We start from the raw sequence: 14,350 nt of genomic DNA on the forward strand, positions 1-14,350 counted from the left end.
CCGAGTCCGGTCAGAGACAGAACAGGGCACGCGGGAGTGGCACAGAAGGAGCGCATCAACGAAGTCACGGAGATTTTGGACTCCAGATGGGGGGAAGAGGGGGTAGAATACTTTCTCGCCAAGGAGGGCACCCCGGCCAGTGCGAACAGCTGGGTGCCGGGCTACGCCTTGGACGAACCTCTCCTCAAAGACGAGTTTCATGCCCTCTTTCCCCATAGACCTATGCCAGCAGACTTTTTCGACGACTGGCTTTTCACGCCCACGCTTTCGGCCAGCACTTTCCGGGGGTTCGACTCGGACGAGGACCCGACACAAGACGTCCGTTCCCCGGAGGGGTCACCCTCGGGATCTGCATCAGAACCCTCGTATTGGTGGGACGATAGACCAGAGGAGCAGTTCCGCAGACGGTGGCTGGAAGGCCCAGGACGAGCAACACCGCCAGGAGGAAGTGAGGGAGAGACGGACATGGACGTTTTCGGGGACGACCCTGGTTTCGAGCACGGCGGCACAGAGATGGAAGCGGAGGTGACCGTTGTCGACGAGAGCAGGGAGGAAGACCCGCGAGACTTCAGATGGAGGCCCGCCACGGGAAGCGACCGATATCCGACGTTCGTCCCTTTGCAACAGCAGCCCCCAGCTCCAGCACCGGAAGGAGGGGAGGGGGGAATGGGGGGCTTCGAGGGGGGGATGGATGTCAGGGGTTTAGGAGCAGAGGCACGGGCAAGGGAGGAAACAGAGAGCGAAGGGGAGGAGGCAGAAGAAAAGATGAGTGATGACGACGACCCGAGATCTCCTAGTCTTTCCAGTGAATCAGAGGATTCACAGAAAGGAGCACCAGTGGCCAGGGCAAGGGGGGAGTCTAGGGGGGCACCCCAGGAAGATAGAGCCAGGGGGGACTCAGGGGAGAGCAGCTGGAAATCGGGACCAGCGTCACCGCCAGGAAGCAGGGAAGAGGAAGGGAGCCAGGGGGGAAGCGCTGGCAGCTCACCACAGGAGGGAGGGCATGAGTCAGGAGTGGCCACACCTCCATCGGGGAGCGAAGAAATGGTTAAGAGGAAAGTGGAAGGTTGGGCGCGCGCGCCAAGTTCAAATGCAGAGGAAGGCGGCGCAGTAAGCAGCCCCGAAAGAGAGCCAGGTCCTAAAGCCCGGCGCAAGGAGACAGGAGGGTCCGGGTCAGCGTCAGAAGAATCCCGGAAGGAAGAAACCCCGGGGGGTAGAGGGACCCAGAGGAGGACAGTCAGGCGGAAAAGGTGGAGCAAGGCTAGGATATTAAGTTGGTGCACACGGGGCGGAGACTCAGACGGAGCTTCGCCGATCTAGCTACTAGACGTAGAGTTGCGCGCAGCAGCGTGAGAATGGAAACTGTAATTCAATAAAGACTTTTACTTAATGATCGCTGGCTAGCGTGATCCTGTGTGAGCTAGGATCTTCAAGCAGCTCTGACAAGTCGTCTCTTGTGTTGTTGGAAAAGCGTGTTTGTGATGACCAGCTTGTTCTCTTGACAGAACTCTATTAGCCTTTGCCCTGCTTCATTTTGATCTCCAAGGCCAAACTTGCCAGTTGTTCCTTTTATCTCTTGATTCCCTACTTTAGCATTCCAATCCCCTATAATGAGAAGAACATCCTTCTTTGGTGTCACTTCTATAAGGTGTTGTAAGTCTTCATAGAATTGCTCAATTTCAGTTTCTTCAGCACCAGTAGTTGGTGCATAAACTTGGATTACTGTGATGTTAAAAGGTCTGCCTTGGATTCGTATCGAGATCATTCTATCGTTTTTGAGATTGCATCCCAGTACAGCTTTCGCCACTCTTTTGTTGACTACGAGGGCCACTCCATTTCTTTTACGGGATTCTTGCCCACAGTAGTAGATATGATGGTCATCCGAACTGAATTCGCCCATTCCCGTCCATTTTAGTTCACTGATGCCCAGGATGTCAATATTTATTCTTGCCATCTCATTTTTATTCTTGCCATCTCATATTTATTCTTGCCATCTCATTTTTGACCACATCCAACTTACCCAGGTTCATGGTTCTTACGTTCCAGGTTCCTATGCAATATTTTTCTTTACAGCATTGGACTTTCCTTTCGCTTCCAGGCATATCCGCAACTGAGCATCCTTTCGGCTTTGGCCCAGCTGCTTCATCAGCTCTGAATCTACTTGTACTTATCCTCCGCTCTTCCTCAGTAGCATTCCTCTTCCTTGGCACCTTCCGACCTGAGGGGCTCATCTTCCAGCATCATAACTTTTATGTGCCTGTTGTCTTTGTCCATGAAGTTTTCTAGGCAGGAATACTGGAGTGGCTTGCCGGTTCCTGCTCCAGGTGGATCACGTTTGGTCAAACCTCTCCACTATGACCTGTTCATCTTGGGTGCCCTGCTCGGCATAGTTCATAGCTTCTCTGAGTTATTCAAGCCCCTTTGCCACGGCAAGGCAGTGATCCATGTAGAGGATGTCAGTATCTCAGCTCACAGTCAGAGGTAACTGGCCTCCCCCGAGGCAAACTGAGTGAGATACTTGTTTACCTTCCGTCTGCGTCTCCCGGCAGGCTAGGTCGTAAACCGGCGATTCTCCTCGGATGTGAGAAGAACACACCCTCTGCTTCTCTCTCCCAGCTTTTCCCCCCAGGGAGGGGAAATGAGACAGACAGGAGTCTATTTACATGTCTTTTATTCCTGTCATTCAGCAGTACATAGAAACGTGACTGCACCCTTCAGACTCCATCAGAAGAGTCACAACTCCACCCCTGTACTTCCAGCACAGGTCAGATGACACTCAGCTAACATCCGGTGCTCAGTACAGAGAATAGACTCCCCCTTTTCTCCAACAGTACAGTTCAAGACAACAACATCCTGTTTTGCATTCCAGCCACCTGCAGCTGGCTTTTGCATTGGTGCTTTTTCCCAACAGAGGATCCTACCTGCCTGCAACTGATTGCTTCTGGAAGTCTGCATATGCTCTGCTATATTCAACTGGGTCTGGCTAAGATCCTGCAACAAGTTAAAGTTGCCAGAAATCAATAGTATCTGGAAAGCCTACAAGCTGTATGTATATAGCACTGTCCAGAACTGTAATATCGCCTGCACCAGTAAACTTTTTGGACTTTCAGCTGCCTCTGTGTGGTGGTGACTGGAACTGGGGGCAACTATGGGCTATGTGGGTCTCTCACCTCAGATTCCCAGCAGGGGCTGTAAGGGGAAGGGATGCAGCTCAGAGCACCTGATTTGCATGCACAAGGTCCCAGGTTCAATCCCAGGAATCTCCAGGCAGGGCTGGGAGAGACTCTCAATACTGAGCTATATTGACTAGTGGTCTAATTATCTACAAGACAGCTTCCTTTGTAACAATTTCAAAGGCAGAGAAGACATTTTTAAATAAGAAATGAAATTTAAAAGCTGTGCCAACACAAAAATGCTGCAAATGGAAGGGTCAAGACAGAATGGAGCTCAGCACTGGCAAATGGTGCTGTGTACTTTACTTACATGGAGTCTATTCAGCAGCCACACAAACATATCCCTGGCCATCTTGTAATTCAATCACAGTCTTCAAACACACGTTTGGACTCTCAATAACTGTGCAAGGTTTTAGAAAAGATATATAGCCAAGATCCTGGAAGATCCAGGCAAGGAAGAACAAACTGTTTTATGAGTCAGGCTAACTGGCCAGACAAAATACTGAAAAGACGCTTAAGCATTAAACCAAACAGGAAAGGAAGCAATACAACAGAAAGGCAAAGAGGTGGCAGACAAAAGAAAAACAGAAAACTGCAGTAACCCAGAAAGCCCGGTGGCACCTAAAGACCAAGAAATTAGTTGCTTAGGCTGCAACAGAGTAACATGGCTACCTCTTTGAAAATTGTTAAAATAACGAGGGCATAGTGTTAGTCCATTAAGAGAAAAAAAATTCCAAGCACACCAATACAAATCTATGGAGCAACCACATTCCAAATACAGTGGTACCCTGGTTTACAAACTTAATCCGTTCCGGAAGTCCGTTCTTAAACCAAGGCGTGCTTTCCCATAGCAGCAGGGGACTCAATTTACACTCAACAGGAAGCGGAACATGTTCTGCTTCCAAAGCAAAGTTCACAAACCAAAACACCTACTTCTGGGTTTGCAGCGTTCTTAATCAAGCTGTTCATAAATTAAGCTGTTCTTAAACCAAGGTACCACTGTACTGTGCACAGCTCTGGTTGCTTCACCTCAAAAAGGATATTGTAAAGTTTGGAAACCTTCAGAAAAGGGCCACCAAAATGATGAAAAGAATAGAGTGACTCCCCTATGAAGAAAGGTTGCAATGTTTGGGACTTCTTGGTTTAAAGAAAAGGCGAGTAAGGGGTGACATGGTAGGAGTTTATAAATGTTTGCATGACATGGAAAAAAGTTTTCCTACCTCTCTGATAACACTAGAATTCATGGACTTCCAATGAAGCTGAATGCTTGAAGATTTAGGACAAATAAAAGAAAGGTCTTCTTCATGCAGCACATAGTTAAACTATTGAACTTGCTCTCACAGGAGGCAGTGGTTGCCACCAACCTGGATGACTTTAAAAGAAGGATTAGATAAATTCATGGAGAAGGCTATCAATGGCTCCTAGCCATGATGACTATGATCTGTCTCCACAGTTGGGAGGAAGTAATGCTTCTGAATACCAGTTGCTGGAAACTACAGGAGGGTAGGGGGCACTGGTGGAGGAAGAGGAGTGTGGGGGGAGCGCACCGCCCCCGGCAGCGCGATCCCGGCAGGGTGCCATCGCACCTGCCCCCCCCCCGCCTGCACTGGGCGTACCACACCGCTGCGGGTGGTGCATGCCAGCCCCACCCCCGCCTGCTCTCCGCTCCGCCACTGGTAGGGGGCTCTTGTGCTCGGGCCCTGCTGATGGGTTTCACACAACTAACTGTGAGAACAGGATGTTGGACTAGGTGGGCCCCCTTTGGCTTGATTCATCAGGCTCTTCTTATATTCATTAGTTTAGTCTTGTTGTTAGAAGAAGCTGAAATGTCAGACTGTAGTCAGCAAGTCTTGGCACTCCCCGGAACTCTTTTTCAGGGTTAGATAAGTATTAAAATGTGTATGCCAGAAGAATGAGACAGAGGAGAGGAAAAAGCTGGGCATGGTGAAAAAACTCCTCCAAAGTTTGCAGCTGGTAATAGCTTTGTGTATAGTACACTTAAGCAGACTTAATTAGTTAGATCATGCTTCGTGCAATTCAGATTTTGAGTTACACCAAGGGTGACTGGGACAAAACAAAACTAAGTAGCTGCTCCCACTTGAAAGTCTAAACAGCAACAGTTAATTTGAGCTCTGTTTTCAGAGCAAAGAGGAACTCAGGCGTTTCTTTTTAAGGAGAGGGAGAGAGGAAGAGAGAGACAGACAAACAGACAGACAGAGACAGAGAAACATTAGGGTTGCAAGGGGAAGAAAAGGACTTGCAGGCAATTTTATTTTTCACACAAGGAAACACTCATTTACAAAGTGAGTTAAATGCAGAAAATTTACTTTCATAATTGCTGCAGCCAGCTTATGAGTGCAACTTTAAAAAAATGCAGTTGATTGTATCTAGTGTTCTTTGAACTGAAGTCCGATTTAGATTAATGGGCATGACTAATTTAGGCAGATATATATTTCAATGGGTCTACCTGGAAAACATTGTTGGCTAGAACCCAGCAAGCTATATAGCTAATGTGCTTGTGACACACAACTGAAACAATATTAAATGTATGCTATGTTATGTATTAACATTAACAGATTTCTGTCCACTCACAGATCCCTGCCCTCCTTTCACATTGCTGTTCCCTGGTCCAAATCCCTGTGTTTCCCCCTCCATTAAGTTTAAGTGAGCAAGTGCATCACCCCCAGAAAAAGCTACACCACACTTTTATTCTGTGCCAATGGTCAGATCACTTCCTGGTGCAACTGGACTTCTCCGCGACCCTTCCCCTCTGCAGGGAGGTGGGACCAATTTGGATGGTCCGCCCCCACCACTTAATGGATCCAAATGGCTTCCAGAGAGTGGTAGGGGATGTTTTATCCCATGTTGATGGCCTTTCAGCTGATTCCCTGGTGACCCGTTGGAATGCGGAGTTAACCAGGGCTATTGACTGCCTGGCTCCAAAGCGCCCTCTCCGATTGCATGGAGCCCAGACAGCCCTGTGGTTTTCCCCGGATCTGAGGGCAGTGAAACAATCGTTGAGATGGCTAGAGCGACGGTGGCGGAAAACTCATTCTGAATCGGATCGGACACAGGTTAGAGCTCAACGTCAAGCCTACCAAGTGGCGACGGCGAAAAGGACCTTCTTCACTGCCTCTATTGCATCTGCAGAAAACAGCAGCAGGAGACTCTTTCAGGTGGTTGGCAATCTATTGAAACCACCTTCGTCACCGGGGCCTGGTAGAGACCCCAAGGTCTCTTGCAATGCTTTTGCTAAGTTTTTTGCAGATAAAGTCGCTCAGATTCGGAAGGAGGTAGACTCCACCGTGGGAGCAGGGCCGGGGCGGGAGAGTGCTAGAGTTCTGTCTAGTCATGTTATATGGGATCAATTCCAATCTGTTACCTCCGAGAATGTGGACAGGCTGCTTGGACAAGTGAAACCAACCACCTGTCTCCTGGATCCTTGCCCATCCTGGCTTATAAAAGCTAGCCGGGAAGGACTGGGCGATAATAATAATAACAACAATTTATTATTTATACCCCACCCATCTGGCTGGGTTTCCAGCCCGGACACTGAGATCCAACGCCAAGGGCCTTCTGGCGGTTCCCTCACTGTGAGAAGTGAGGTTACAGGGAACCAGGCAGAGGGCCTTCTCAGTAGAGGTGACTGCCCTGTGGAACGCCCTCCCATCAGAGGTCAAGGAAAAGACATCTGAAGGCAGCCCTGTTTAGGGAAGTTTTTAATGTTTAATGCTGTATTGTGTTTTTAATATCCGATTGGGAGCTGCCCCGAGTGGCTGGGGAAACTCAGCCAGATGGGCGGGGTATAAATAATAAATTATTATTATTATTCTAAGTGAGCTGGAACTGCGCAGTGCTTACATTCCTAAGGGCACCTTTACAGGTCCTATTTCTTACATATAAACCAGCTTTGTATCACTGGCCCATTTATCCAAGTATTGCCTGCTCTGCTTGACCATCAGCTCTCCAGGGGGCAGTCATGTGGGCTGTCTTTTTTTAATTGGAGATCTTATTTTAAGCCAGTTCTTAGGATCATACACCAGGGTGGCTACCACCCACTTTACAGCCCAAAGCAGATTTCAGCAGGCGGGAGGAAGGTAAGGAAGAGATTTGTTTGGCACCCCCAATATTTTGTTGTTGCTGCTGCTTCAAAGTGCTGCACATCACATAGGGGAGGGGGGAATGAGACACCTGATGACATCACTGCGACTTCAGGTGAGCAACCCCACCAACCTCTACCACCAGCTGAATCAAGCTACCCACCCCTGAAGCTATCAAATAACTACTGGCCTTCTGCCTGCCCAAATCTGCTATGACTGTCTCTGTCATCAGCCAGCCCCAACACAGCCAGGATATAGTGGGCTATCAATCAAAGCAAATTACCTCATGGAAGGATGGCAACTCATCCTTTGCTTTATGGTACTCATCCACACACTCTATGCAGTAACAGAGATCATTATTGGCTGAAGCAAATTCATTTGCAGGCAATGTAGAGGAAGCATAACTTTTTAGCAGGTTGACGACTGAATCATCAGAGGTGCACCAACGACATGCACCCATTCTGCAGATAAACACAAAAATAAAAAGAGAAAGAGAAATAATTATTTGTAATTATTTGAAAACACGAACACAGAAATGTTCTGAGTAAAGTTCAACAACATAGAAAGCTGCTTTATATCGAGCCACACAAAAGAACACAGATGAGCCTGACATATCAGGCCAATCACCCATCTAGTCCAGCACCCTGTTCTCAGTTGCCAACCAGATGCCTGTGGGAGACTGACAAGCAACACCCAAGCACAACTGCACTCTCCCCTCCTGCTGTTTCCAGAAACTGGCATCCAGAAGTATTATTGCCTCCAACCATGGAGGCAGAGCATAGCTGTCATAGCTAGTAGTCATTGACGGCATTATGCTCCTTGAATTTGCCCAAACCTCTTTTAAAGCCATCTGATTTGGTGGCCATCATTGCCTCCTGTTGGATCGTTGTGTTCCATCTAACACAATATTGTCTGCACTGACTGGCACCAGCTCTCCAGGGTTTCCTACAGAGGACAACACCCAGCCCTACCTGGAGATACTGAGAACTGACTCTGGGACTGTTTAAATTCAAAGTAGATGGTCCACCACTGAGCTACAGCCCTTCCCAAGTTATCTCAGGGAGAAGCTCCCATACACAAACCCATACTTGTACATACAAGAACTACCAATACAGTGGTACCTTGGTTTACAAACATAATCCGTTCTGGAGGTCTGGTTGTAAACCAAAACAGGTTCCGGGTTTGACGTGGTTGTAATCCAAAATGGTTGTAATAATAATAATAATAATAATAATAATAATAATAATAATAATAATAATAATAATTTATTATTTACACCCCGCCCATCTGGCTGGGTTTCCCCAGCCACTCTGGGCGGCTTCCAACAAAGTATTAAAATACAGTGGTCTGTTCAACATCAAAAGCTTCCCTAAAGAGGGCTGCCTTCAGATGTCTTCTAAAAGTCTGGTAGTTGTTTTTTCCGTTAACATCTTGTGGGAGGGCGTTCCACAGGGCGGGTACCACTACCGAGAAAATGAACAAGGAATCTGCCAATGCTTGAAGATAATATATGCACAACCCTCCTATGTTCCCAGGGGAAATTGGGCAGTCTCATACTATAGTTGCACCCAGGAAGATTGTTAACACTTTTTATTATTATTTCTCAAGGCCTTTGAAATGCAGTTTAGGGAAGTTTTAGAGTGAATGCATTAACAGCTATAGCTTCCTGTGGTTCAGTTGATGTCTTCCAGGTTTTTACATGTAGCAGTTTGATGGTTGTTAGCTCCCCAGTTTCCTTTTGGAGAGGAGAAGCAGTTTAGAAATTTGAAGTGATAAATAAATTCCACAAGATCACAAGAAATGGGATGCGCAAACTTCAGCTTTAGCTATGGATCCTTAATACGCAAACTGTTCTCTGCTTCTTGGATAGGCTTGTTTTAAGACAACTCAAAATTTCTCTCTAATAAAATATAAATATTTACCTCAAATAAACATTAAAGCAGATAAAGGCTAGTGAAATTTTCACTTTCACTTTTTTAAAAATAATATTTATTAAAAGTTTAAGGATTACCGAAAGAAGTAAAAAAAAAAAGAGAAAGAGAAAAAGTAAAAATACATAAAAAACACAAGTCACAATACATCAAAACAAAAACAAAAGCAAAAACAATTAAAAACACATCCAATATTTCCATATCTTTGTCCTTCATTAACTTGTTTCATCGACCTCCTCACACCTCCCTTTTTTGTGTTCTAATTATTAATTATTTCAGCAAATCCTTTCCATCTTTCACTGTTTTCTGTCATTTAATTGTCTTAATTTATTTTAACCTTATCTTACCATTAAAACCCTAAAACTTATTTATACTTAACTCCTTATAACGTTTCTACTAAAGCCATGTAATTTCATTCCAACATTTTTCTAACACTCATTAATTTTACAATATTTCTCTAAATAAATTTTAAACTTTTCTCCAATCTTCTTCCACCGTCTCTTCTCCCTGGTCTCGGATTCTGTCAGTCCTTTCTATCAATTCCATATGGTCCATCAACCTGGTGATCTTCTGTCCGAGGCTCTTAACTCTTTTCCATGTCCCTTCTGCAGATCTTCTTCATATTTATACATGCGCTTCACTTTGTCTTCTGCTGATCTTGTTCTTAATTTCCTTCCTTTGGCTCTGAGGAGTAGATCTCGGGGAAACTCCAACCTAACAATGTCTTTATTCCTTCTCGACAGGTCAGCCCATTCTCCATAGTCAGAACTAAAGTCCAAGAGATATTTCAGAGCGTGTTTCAAAATCCATCCGAAGGTAAAGGCCCCCACAACTCCAATCTCCCCCTGACCCAAATCCAAATCCCAAAAGCCAGAACATCCCTGCATAAGGGGATCTATCCAGCTTTCCTTCTCCAATCCAAGCGGGACTCCACCCCTCCAAATCTGGCTTTTGTGGCTTTATGATGGCGTCCGGCGCATTCTGCTGCGCCACTGCGCTCCCGTGCCCAGCCCTCTTGTAGCTTGGTCTCAGCAGAGTCTCCGCAGTGGTAGAAACTGTTGCAGTGTGTGGGTAATAAATCAGACTGTACGCAGGATTGTTGCTTATCTCCAACAGTCTTTAATCGTGTAGCAAAACATCTTAAATCATCCCGGCGAAATAGCACACATCTTTCGCCTCTCGGTCAAACCGAAAAAAGACTCACACACAGAGAAACCACTCCCGTATGTGAACATAACCACGCCTCAGAATGTGAGACGTCACTCAGAACTGTTTAACCCTGTAAGTTCTGATTCTCTTCACACCCCCTCTCGTCTCGCATCCTGAGGGAAACTGTGAACACACATCTACAGACCTATTTGAGTTCAACTCCCTTCCCATTGCCTCTTGCCCCTTTCTGGCATCTGTCTCAGGCAACTGTTGAACCTCCTCAAAACTCCCAGGTTCGCACTGCGCGAAATCAACCCACGCGCTGGTGACTTGAAACCTCTCAGGTGGCACCCCCTTTGTTGTGCGTGCGGATTGTCAGAGCACAGTCTCAGGTGCTCCTTCTGACCCACTGGGGCCAGCAAGTGTGTCTCCTACATCAGAAGACTCCCCCTCTGACTTACTGCGTCTTCGGGCTTTCTGCACTTTGCTAACAGGAGACGAAGGCTCACTCTTGGGCTCTCTTTTAACAACCTGTGGAGATGCCAACCCTGTTCTTGACCCTGTTCAGAGACCTGGTCCTCAGCAACAGGTTCAGCTTCTGGCTCTCAGACAGACATTCTGAGAGAACGTCAGGACCTTCATTGAGTCTTGACCAACCATTCTGCTCACAGAACTCAACATGCTTGCTGATCAGAAGCTTGGTCTGATCACCTTCTGGATATGCAAACCTCCACCCCTTTGTCGCAGGCTCATATCCACATTTTCTGGAACCTCGGATCACCTTCCTTCCGTTGAGCCTTTGGCACAAGCACCCAGGCTTCACAACCAAACACACGGAAGAAATGCACTTGCGGTTTTTTCCGGTGCAACAAGAAAAACGGTGTGTCACCTATAACCGAGTTATAGGACCTATTCATCGTAAAGTTGGCCGCCCTACAAGCTTCGCTCCAAAAACTCTGAGGCAAACCGGAGTCACACAGTAGAACATCAGCAACTGCAGCCAGTATTCTACTCTTGTGCTCCGCCACGCCCCTCTCCTGAGGAGAAGTAGCACCCGTCACCCTGTGACGTATTCCCTTCTGGCTGAAAAAACTCTGCAGAGCAGACCCAGTAAACTCTGCACCTCGGTCGCTCTTGAACCCCTGAACCTTGGTGGAGAACCGTAGTTCCACCACCGCAACCCAGTCTTTAATCAGTTGCGCTGCCTCGCTTCGCTGCTTCAGCAAGAAGAACCAGCCATTCTGGCTAAAATCATCTGTCAGCGTCAGCACATACCTGGCCCCGCCCAGACTCGGACTTGGCATGGGCCCACAAAGGTCTGTGTGCACAAGCTCAAAAGGTTTTGTGGTTACCCTCTCCTTTCTGGGATAACTGCACCTTTGTACCTTTGCCCTTCTGCATGCCCTACAAACCAGGGATTTACCACATGCTTTCAGTTTGCAACCTTTCGTGCATTGGGGCAACTTCTGGACATCTTCCAAACTGCTGTGCGACATTCTCCTGTGCCACAAGTGAACACAAGAATCGTGAACGGGAACATTAGCACACTTCGCCTGTGCTGTCTCGGCATCTCCCTTACCCTCCAGAGGTGTCTCCAGAACAAAGAGGTTGTTCTGACATGCAACACTGACCAGTTGTCTCCCACCCCTGGAAATGGAACAAGCATCATTTTCAAAGCAAACCTTATAACCCTCCTTTACAAGAGCAGGTACAGATAAAAGACAACAATGCATCTCTGGCACAACGTAGACTTCCAGCTCCGCCTGTAAAAAAGAAACAAACACATTTCCCACGTTAGATAAAGGCCTCTGTGATCCATCAGCAAAAACAACAGTTTTCCCAGCTGAAACAGCTCTGCAGTTCAGCATTTCGCCACTAGGTGGCGCTGGCATCAGGTGATGGCTGGCTCCTGAGTCGATGACCCAACGCATCATTCTGTCCTCACTGGAGTTGTCCCGTAGCGTTGCCATGGAGGCAGCTAGGTGATAAGAACCTTCTTCACTCCCTGAGTCACGTCCTCCCTTCGCTTTCCCACGCTGGCCTCCTCTCCTGGACTGGCTGCCATGGGAACCTGGCTGACTGCCATGGGAAGCGACCTTGGAGACATCCTGCCCGGCCTCTCTGGCTCTCTGCGGACAGGATCGACGCAGATGGTTGACTGACCCACAGACAAAACATCGACAAGTGGAAAAAGCCTGAACTGTGTCTTCTGCTGGCCTGGCCCCCCCTCTTCTCACGAGGCTCCCAGGATGCTTTCCTGCACCCCCTCTGGTGGGTAAAGGGCTCCCAGCACTTGGCCTCTTTCCAGGCTCCTCACACAGACACGTTGCAGCATCCACACAGCCCTCAGACTCAGCAACAGCAACAGTAGCAGCAGCAGCAGCAGTAACAGTCCCTTCGCCCCCCTGTGGGGGCTCCCAGCTCCTCCCAGCTGTGTATCGGCTCTCAAGAATGTGGCCGGCGCCATCTTGCCTCTCCCCTTCGGATGCAGCCACCTCTCGGCCCTTGCTTCCCACTCCAGCTCCACAAGCTTCTTGGAGTGCTAGCCAAGCGGCCTCTGGCCTTCTTGCACCCAGGACAACAGGCACCAGATGAGCATCCACATTCTCTGCCAAAAAAACAAGCACACGCTTCTCAACTTCACTTTGCTCTGCAGCTCTCTTAGCCTCTGCTTTCCCAGCTGCCTTCGGTGGTGGCTCGACAACGTCCCACAGCTGCTCCCCCACCAATAACAGCTCTGCTTGAAAGCTCCACTGCAGCCAATTTTGGCTATCCAGTTTCTGACATGGCAGCTTAAGCTCAAAGCCATGTTCTTGGGGCTGAGCCATTTGCCTTCCTCCCCGGGGCTGAGCCTACTCACGTAACAGCCGCTCCTCCTGGCACCCGGTCCTGGAGATGAGATCCTCCCCAGCGAGCTCCGCTGCCTCAAACATTAGGCAGGACTCCAGCTGGCTCCCACACACACCAGCACGACTTGGCAACAGCTTCCAAAGCTTGGCTGACCTCCCATAACCTGTGGCTTTATGATGGCGTCCGGCACATTCTGCTGCGCCACTGCGCTCCCGTGCCTAGCCCTCTCGTAGCTTGGTCTCAGCAGAGTCTCCGCAGCGGTAGAAACTGTTGCAGTGTGTGGGTAATAAATCAGACTGTACGCAGGCTTGTTGCTTATCTCCAACAGTCTTTAATCGTGTAGCAAAACATCTTAAATCATCCCGGCGAAATAGCACACATCTTTCGCCTCTCGGTCAAACCGAAAAAAGACTCACACACAGAGAAACCACTCCCGTATGTGAACATAACCACGCCTCAGAATGTGAGACGTCACTCAGAACTGTTTAACCCTGTAAGTTCTGATTCCCTTCACACCTTTCTCTAAATTCAATCGTAAAAGGCAACAGCTTATATTCATCAAATTGCCTCTGTAAGGCTGGGGCTCTCTCCACTTGTGTTACTTGAGATTTAACAACAGCTTTCTCCCTCGTCTTCTCCACAGCTTGCCATGTCAAAGTAGATTCCTGAATCGATTCCTGAGTAGTTTCTGTATAGGTATTCACTTTTTGTCCCAAATCAGTCATTTTTTGTCCCAAATTATCAATTTTAATAGTCATCACATCCATCTTCTCATGAAGCTGTTCCAATAAAGCACTTGTCTTGCAAAATGCAATCACTAAGGCTTCTTCTGTCAACACTCTTGTCCAAGGTCAATCTCTGATTCTCACGGTCTTTAATCTCTGCAGCTGGAAAATTCCCCAGCTCCACTCCTACAACAGTTTCAAAAGTTCCCTCTAGAGGAAACAATTTCTATTTGTATCCGTCCTTTTAAACGCAGATCCAGCAACAAAGTTAGTTTCGATTTTTAGTTACTTTTGCTCCTTTTTAAGTGCAAAAGGAAACAATGGAAACAATATATTTCTCTTATTTAACTATCTATCAACATACGTTTTATTCACAGTCAATGAACTTTCCCAAAACGTCTATCTTACTGGCAGCCCGTTCC

The 14,350-nt window shown here is 47.5% G+C and overlaps 1 protein-coding gene across 1 annotated transcript in view; it reads right to left on the reverse strand.

Annotated features, from left to right (window-relative positions):
- LOC310697764 (putative helicase senataxin) overlaps positions 1-14,350 on the reverse strand; it is a 302,418-nt gene that overhangs the window by 242,480 nt on the left and 45,588 nt on the right. Inside the window, exon 2 of the mRNA XM_083484422.1 lies at positions 7,557-7,734. Coding sequence (XP_083340548.1) covers positions 7,557-7,733 — 177 coding nt within the window. The 5' untranslated portion in view covers position 7,734. The remainder of the gene's footprint in view (positions 1-7,556; positions 7,735-14,350) is intronic.

The sequence above is a fragment of the Podarcis liolepis genome (genome assembly GCF_965112155.1).
Source record: "Podarcis liolepis genome assembly, chromosome: W".
Classification (NCBI taxonomy): Eukaryota; Metazoa; Chordata; class Lepidosauria; order Squamata; family Lacertidae; genus Podarcis; species Podarcis liolepis.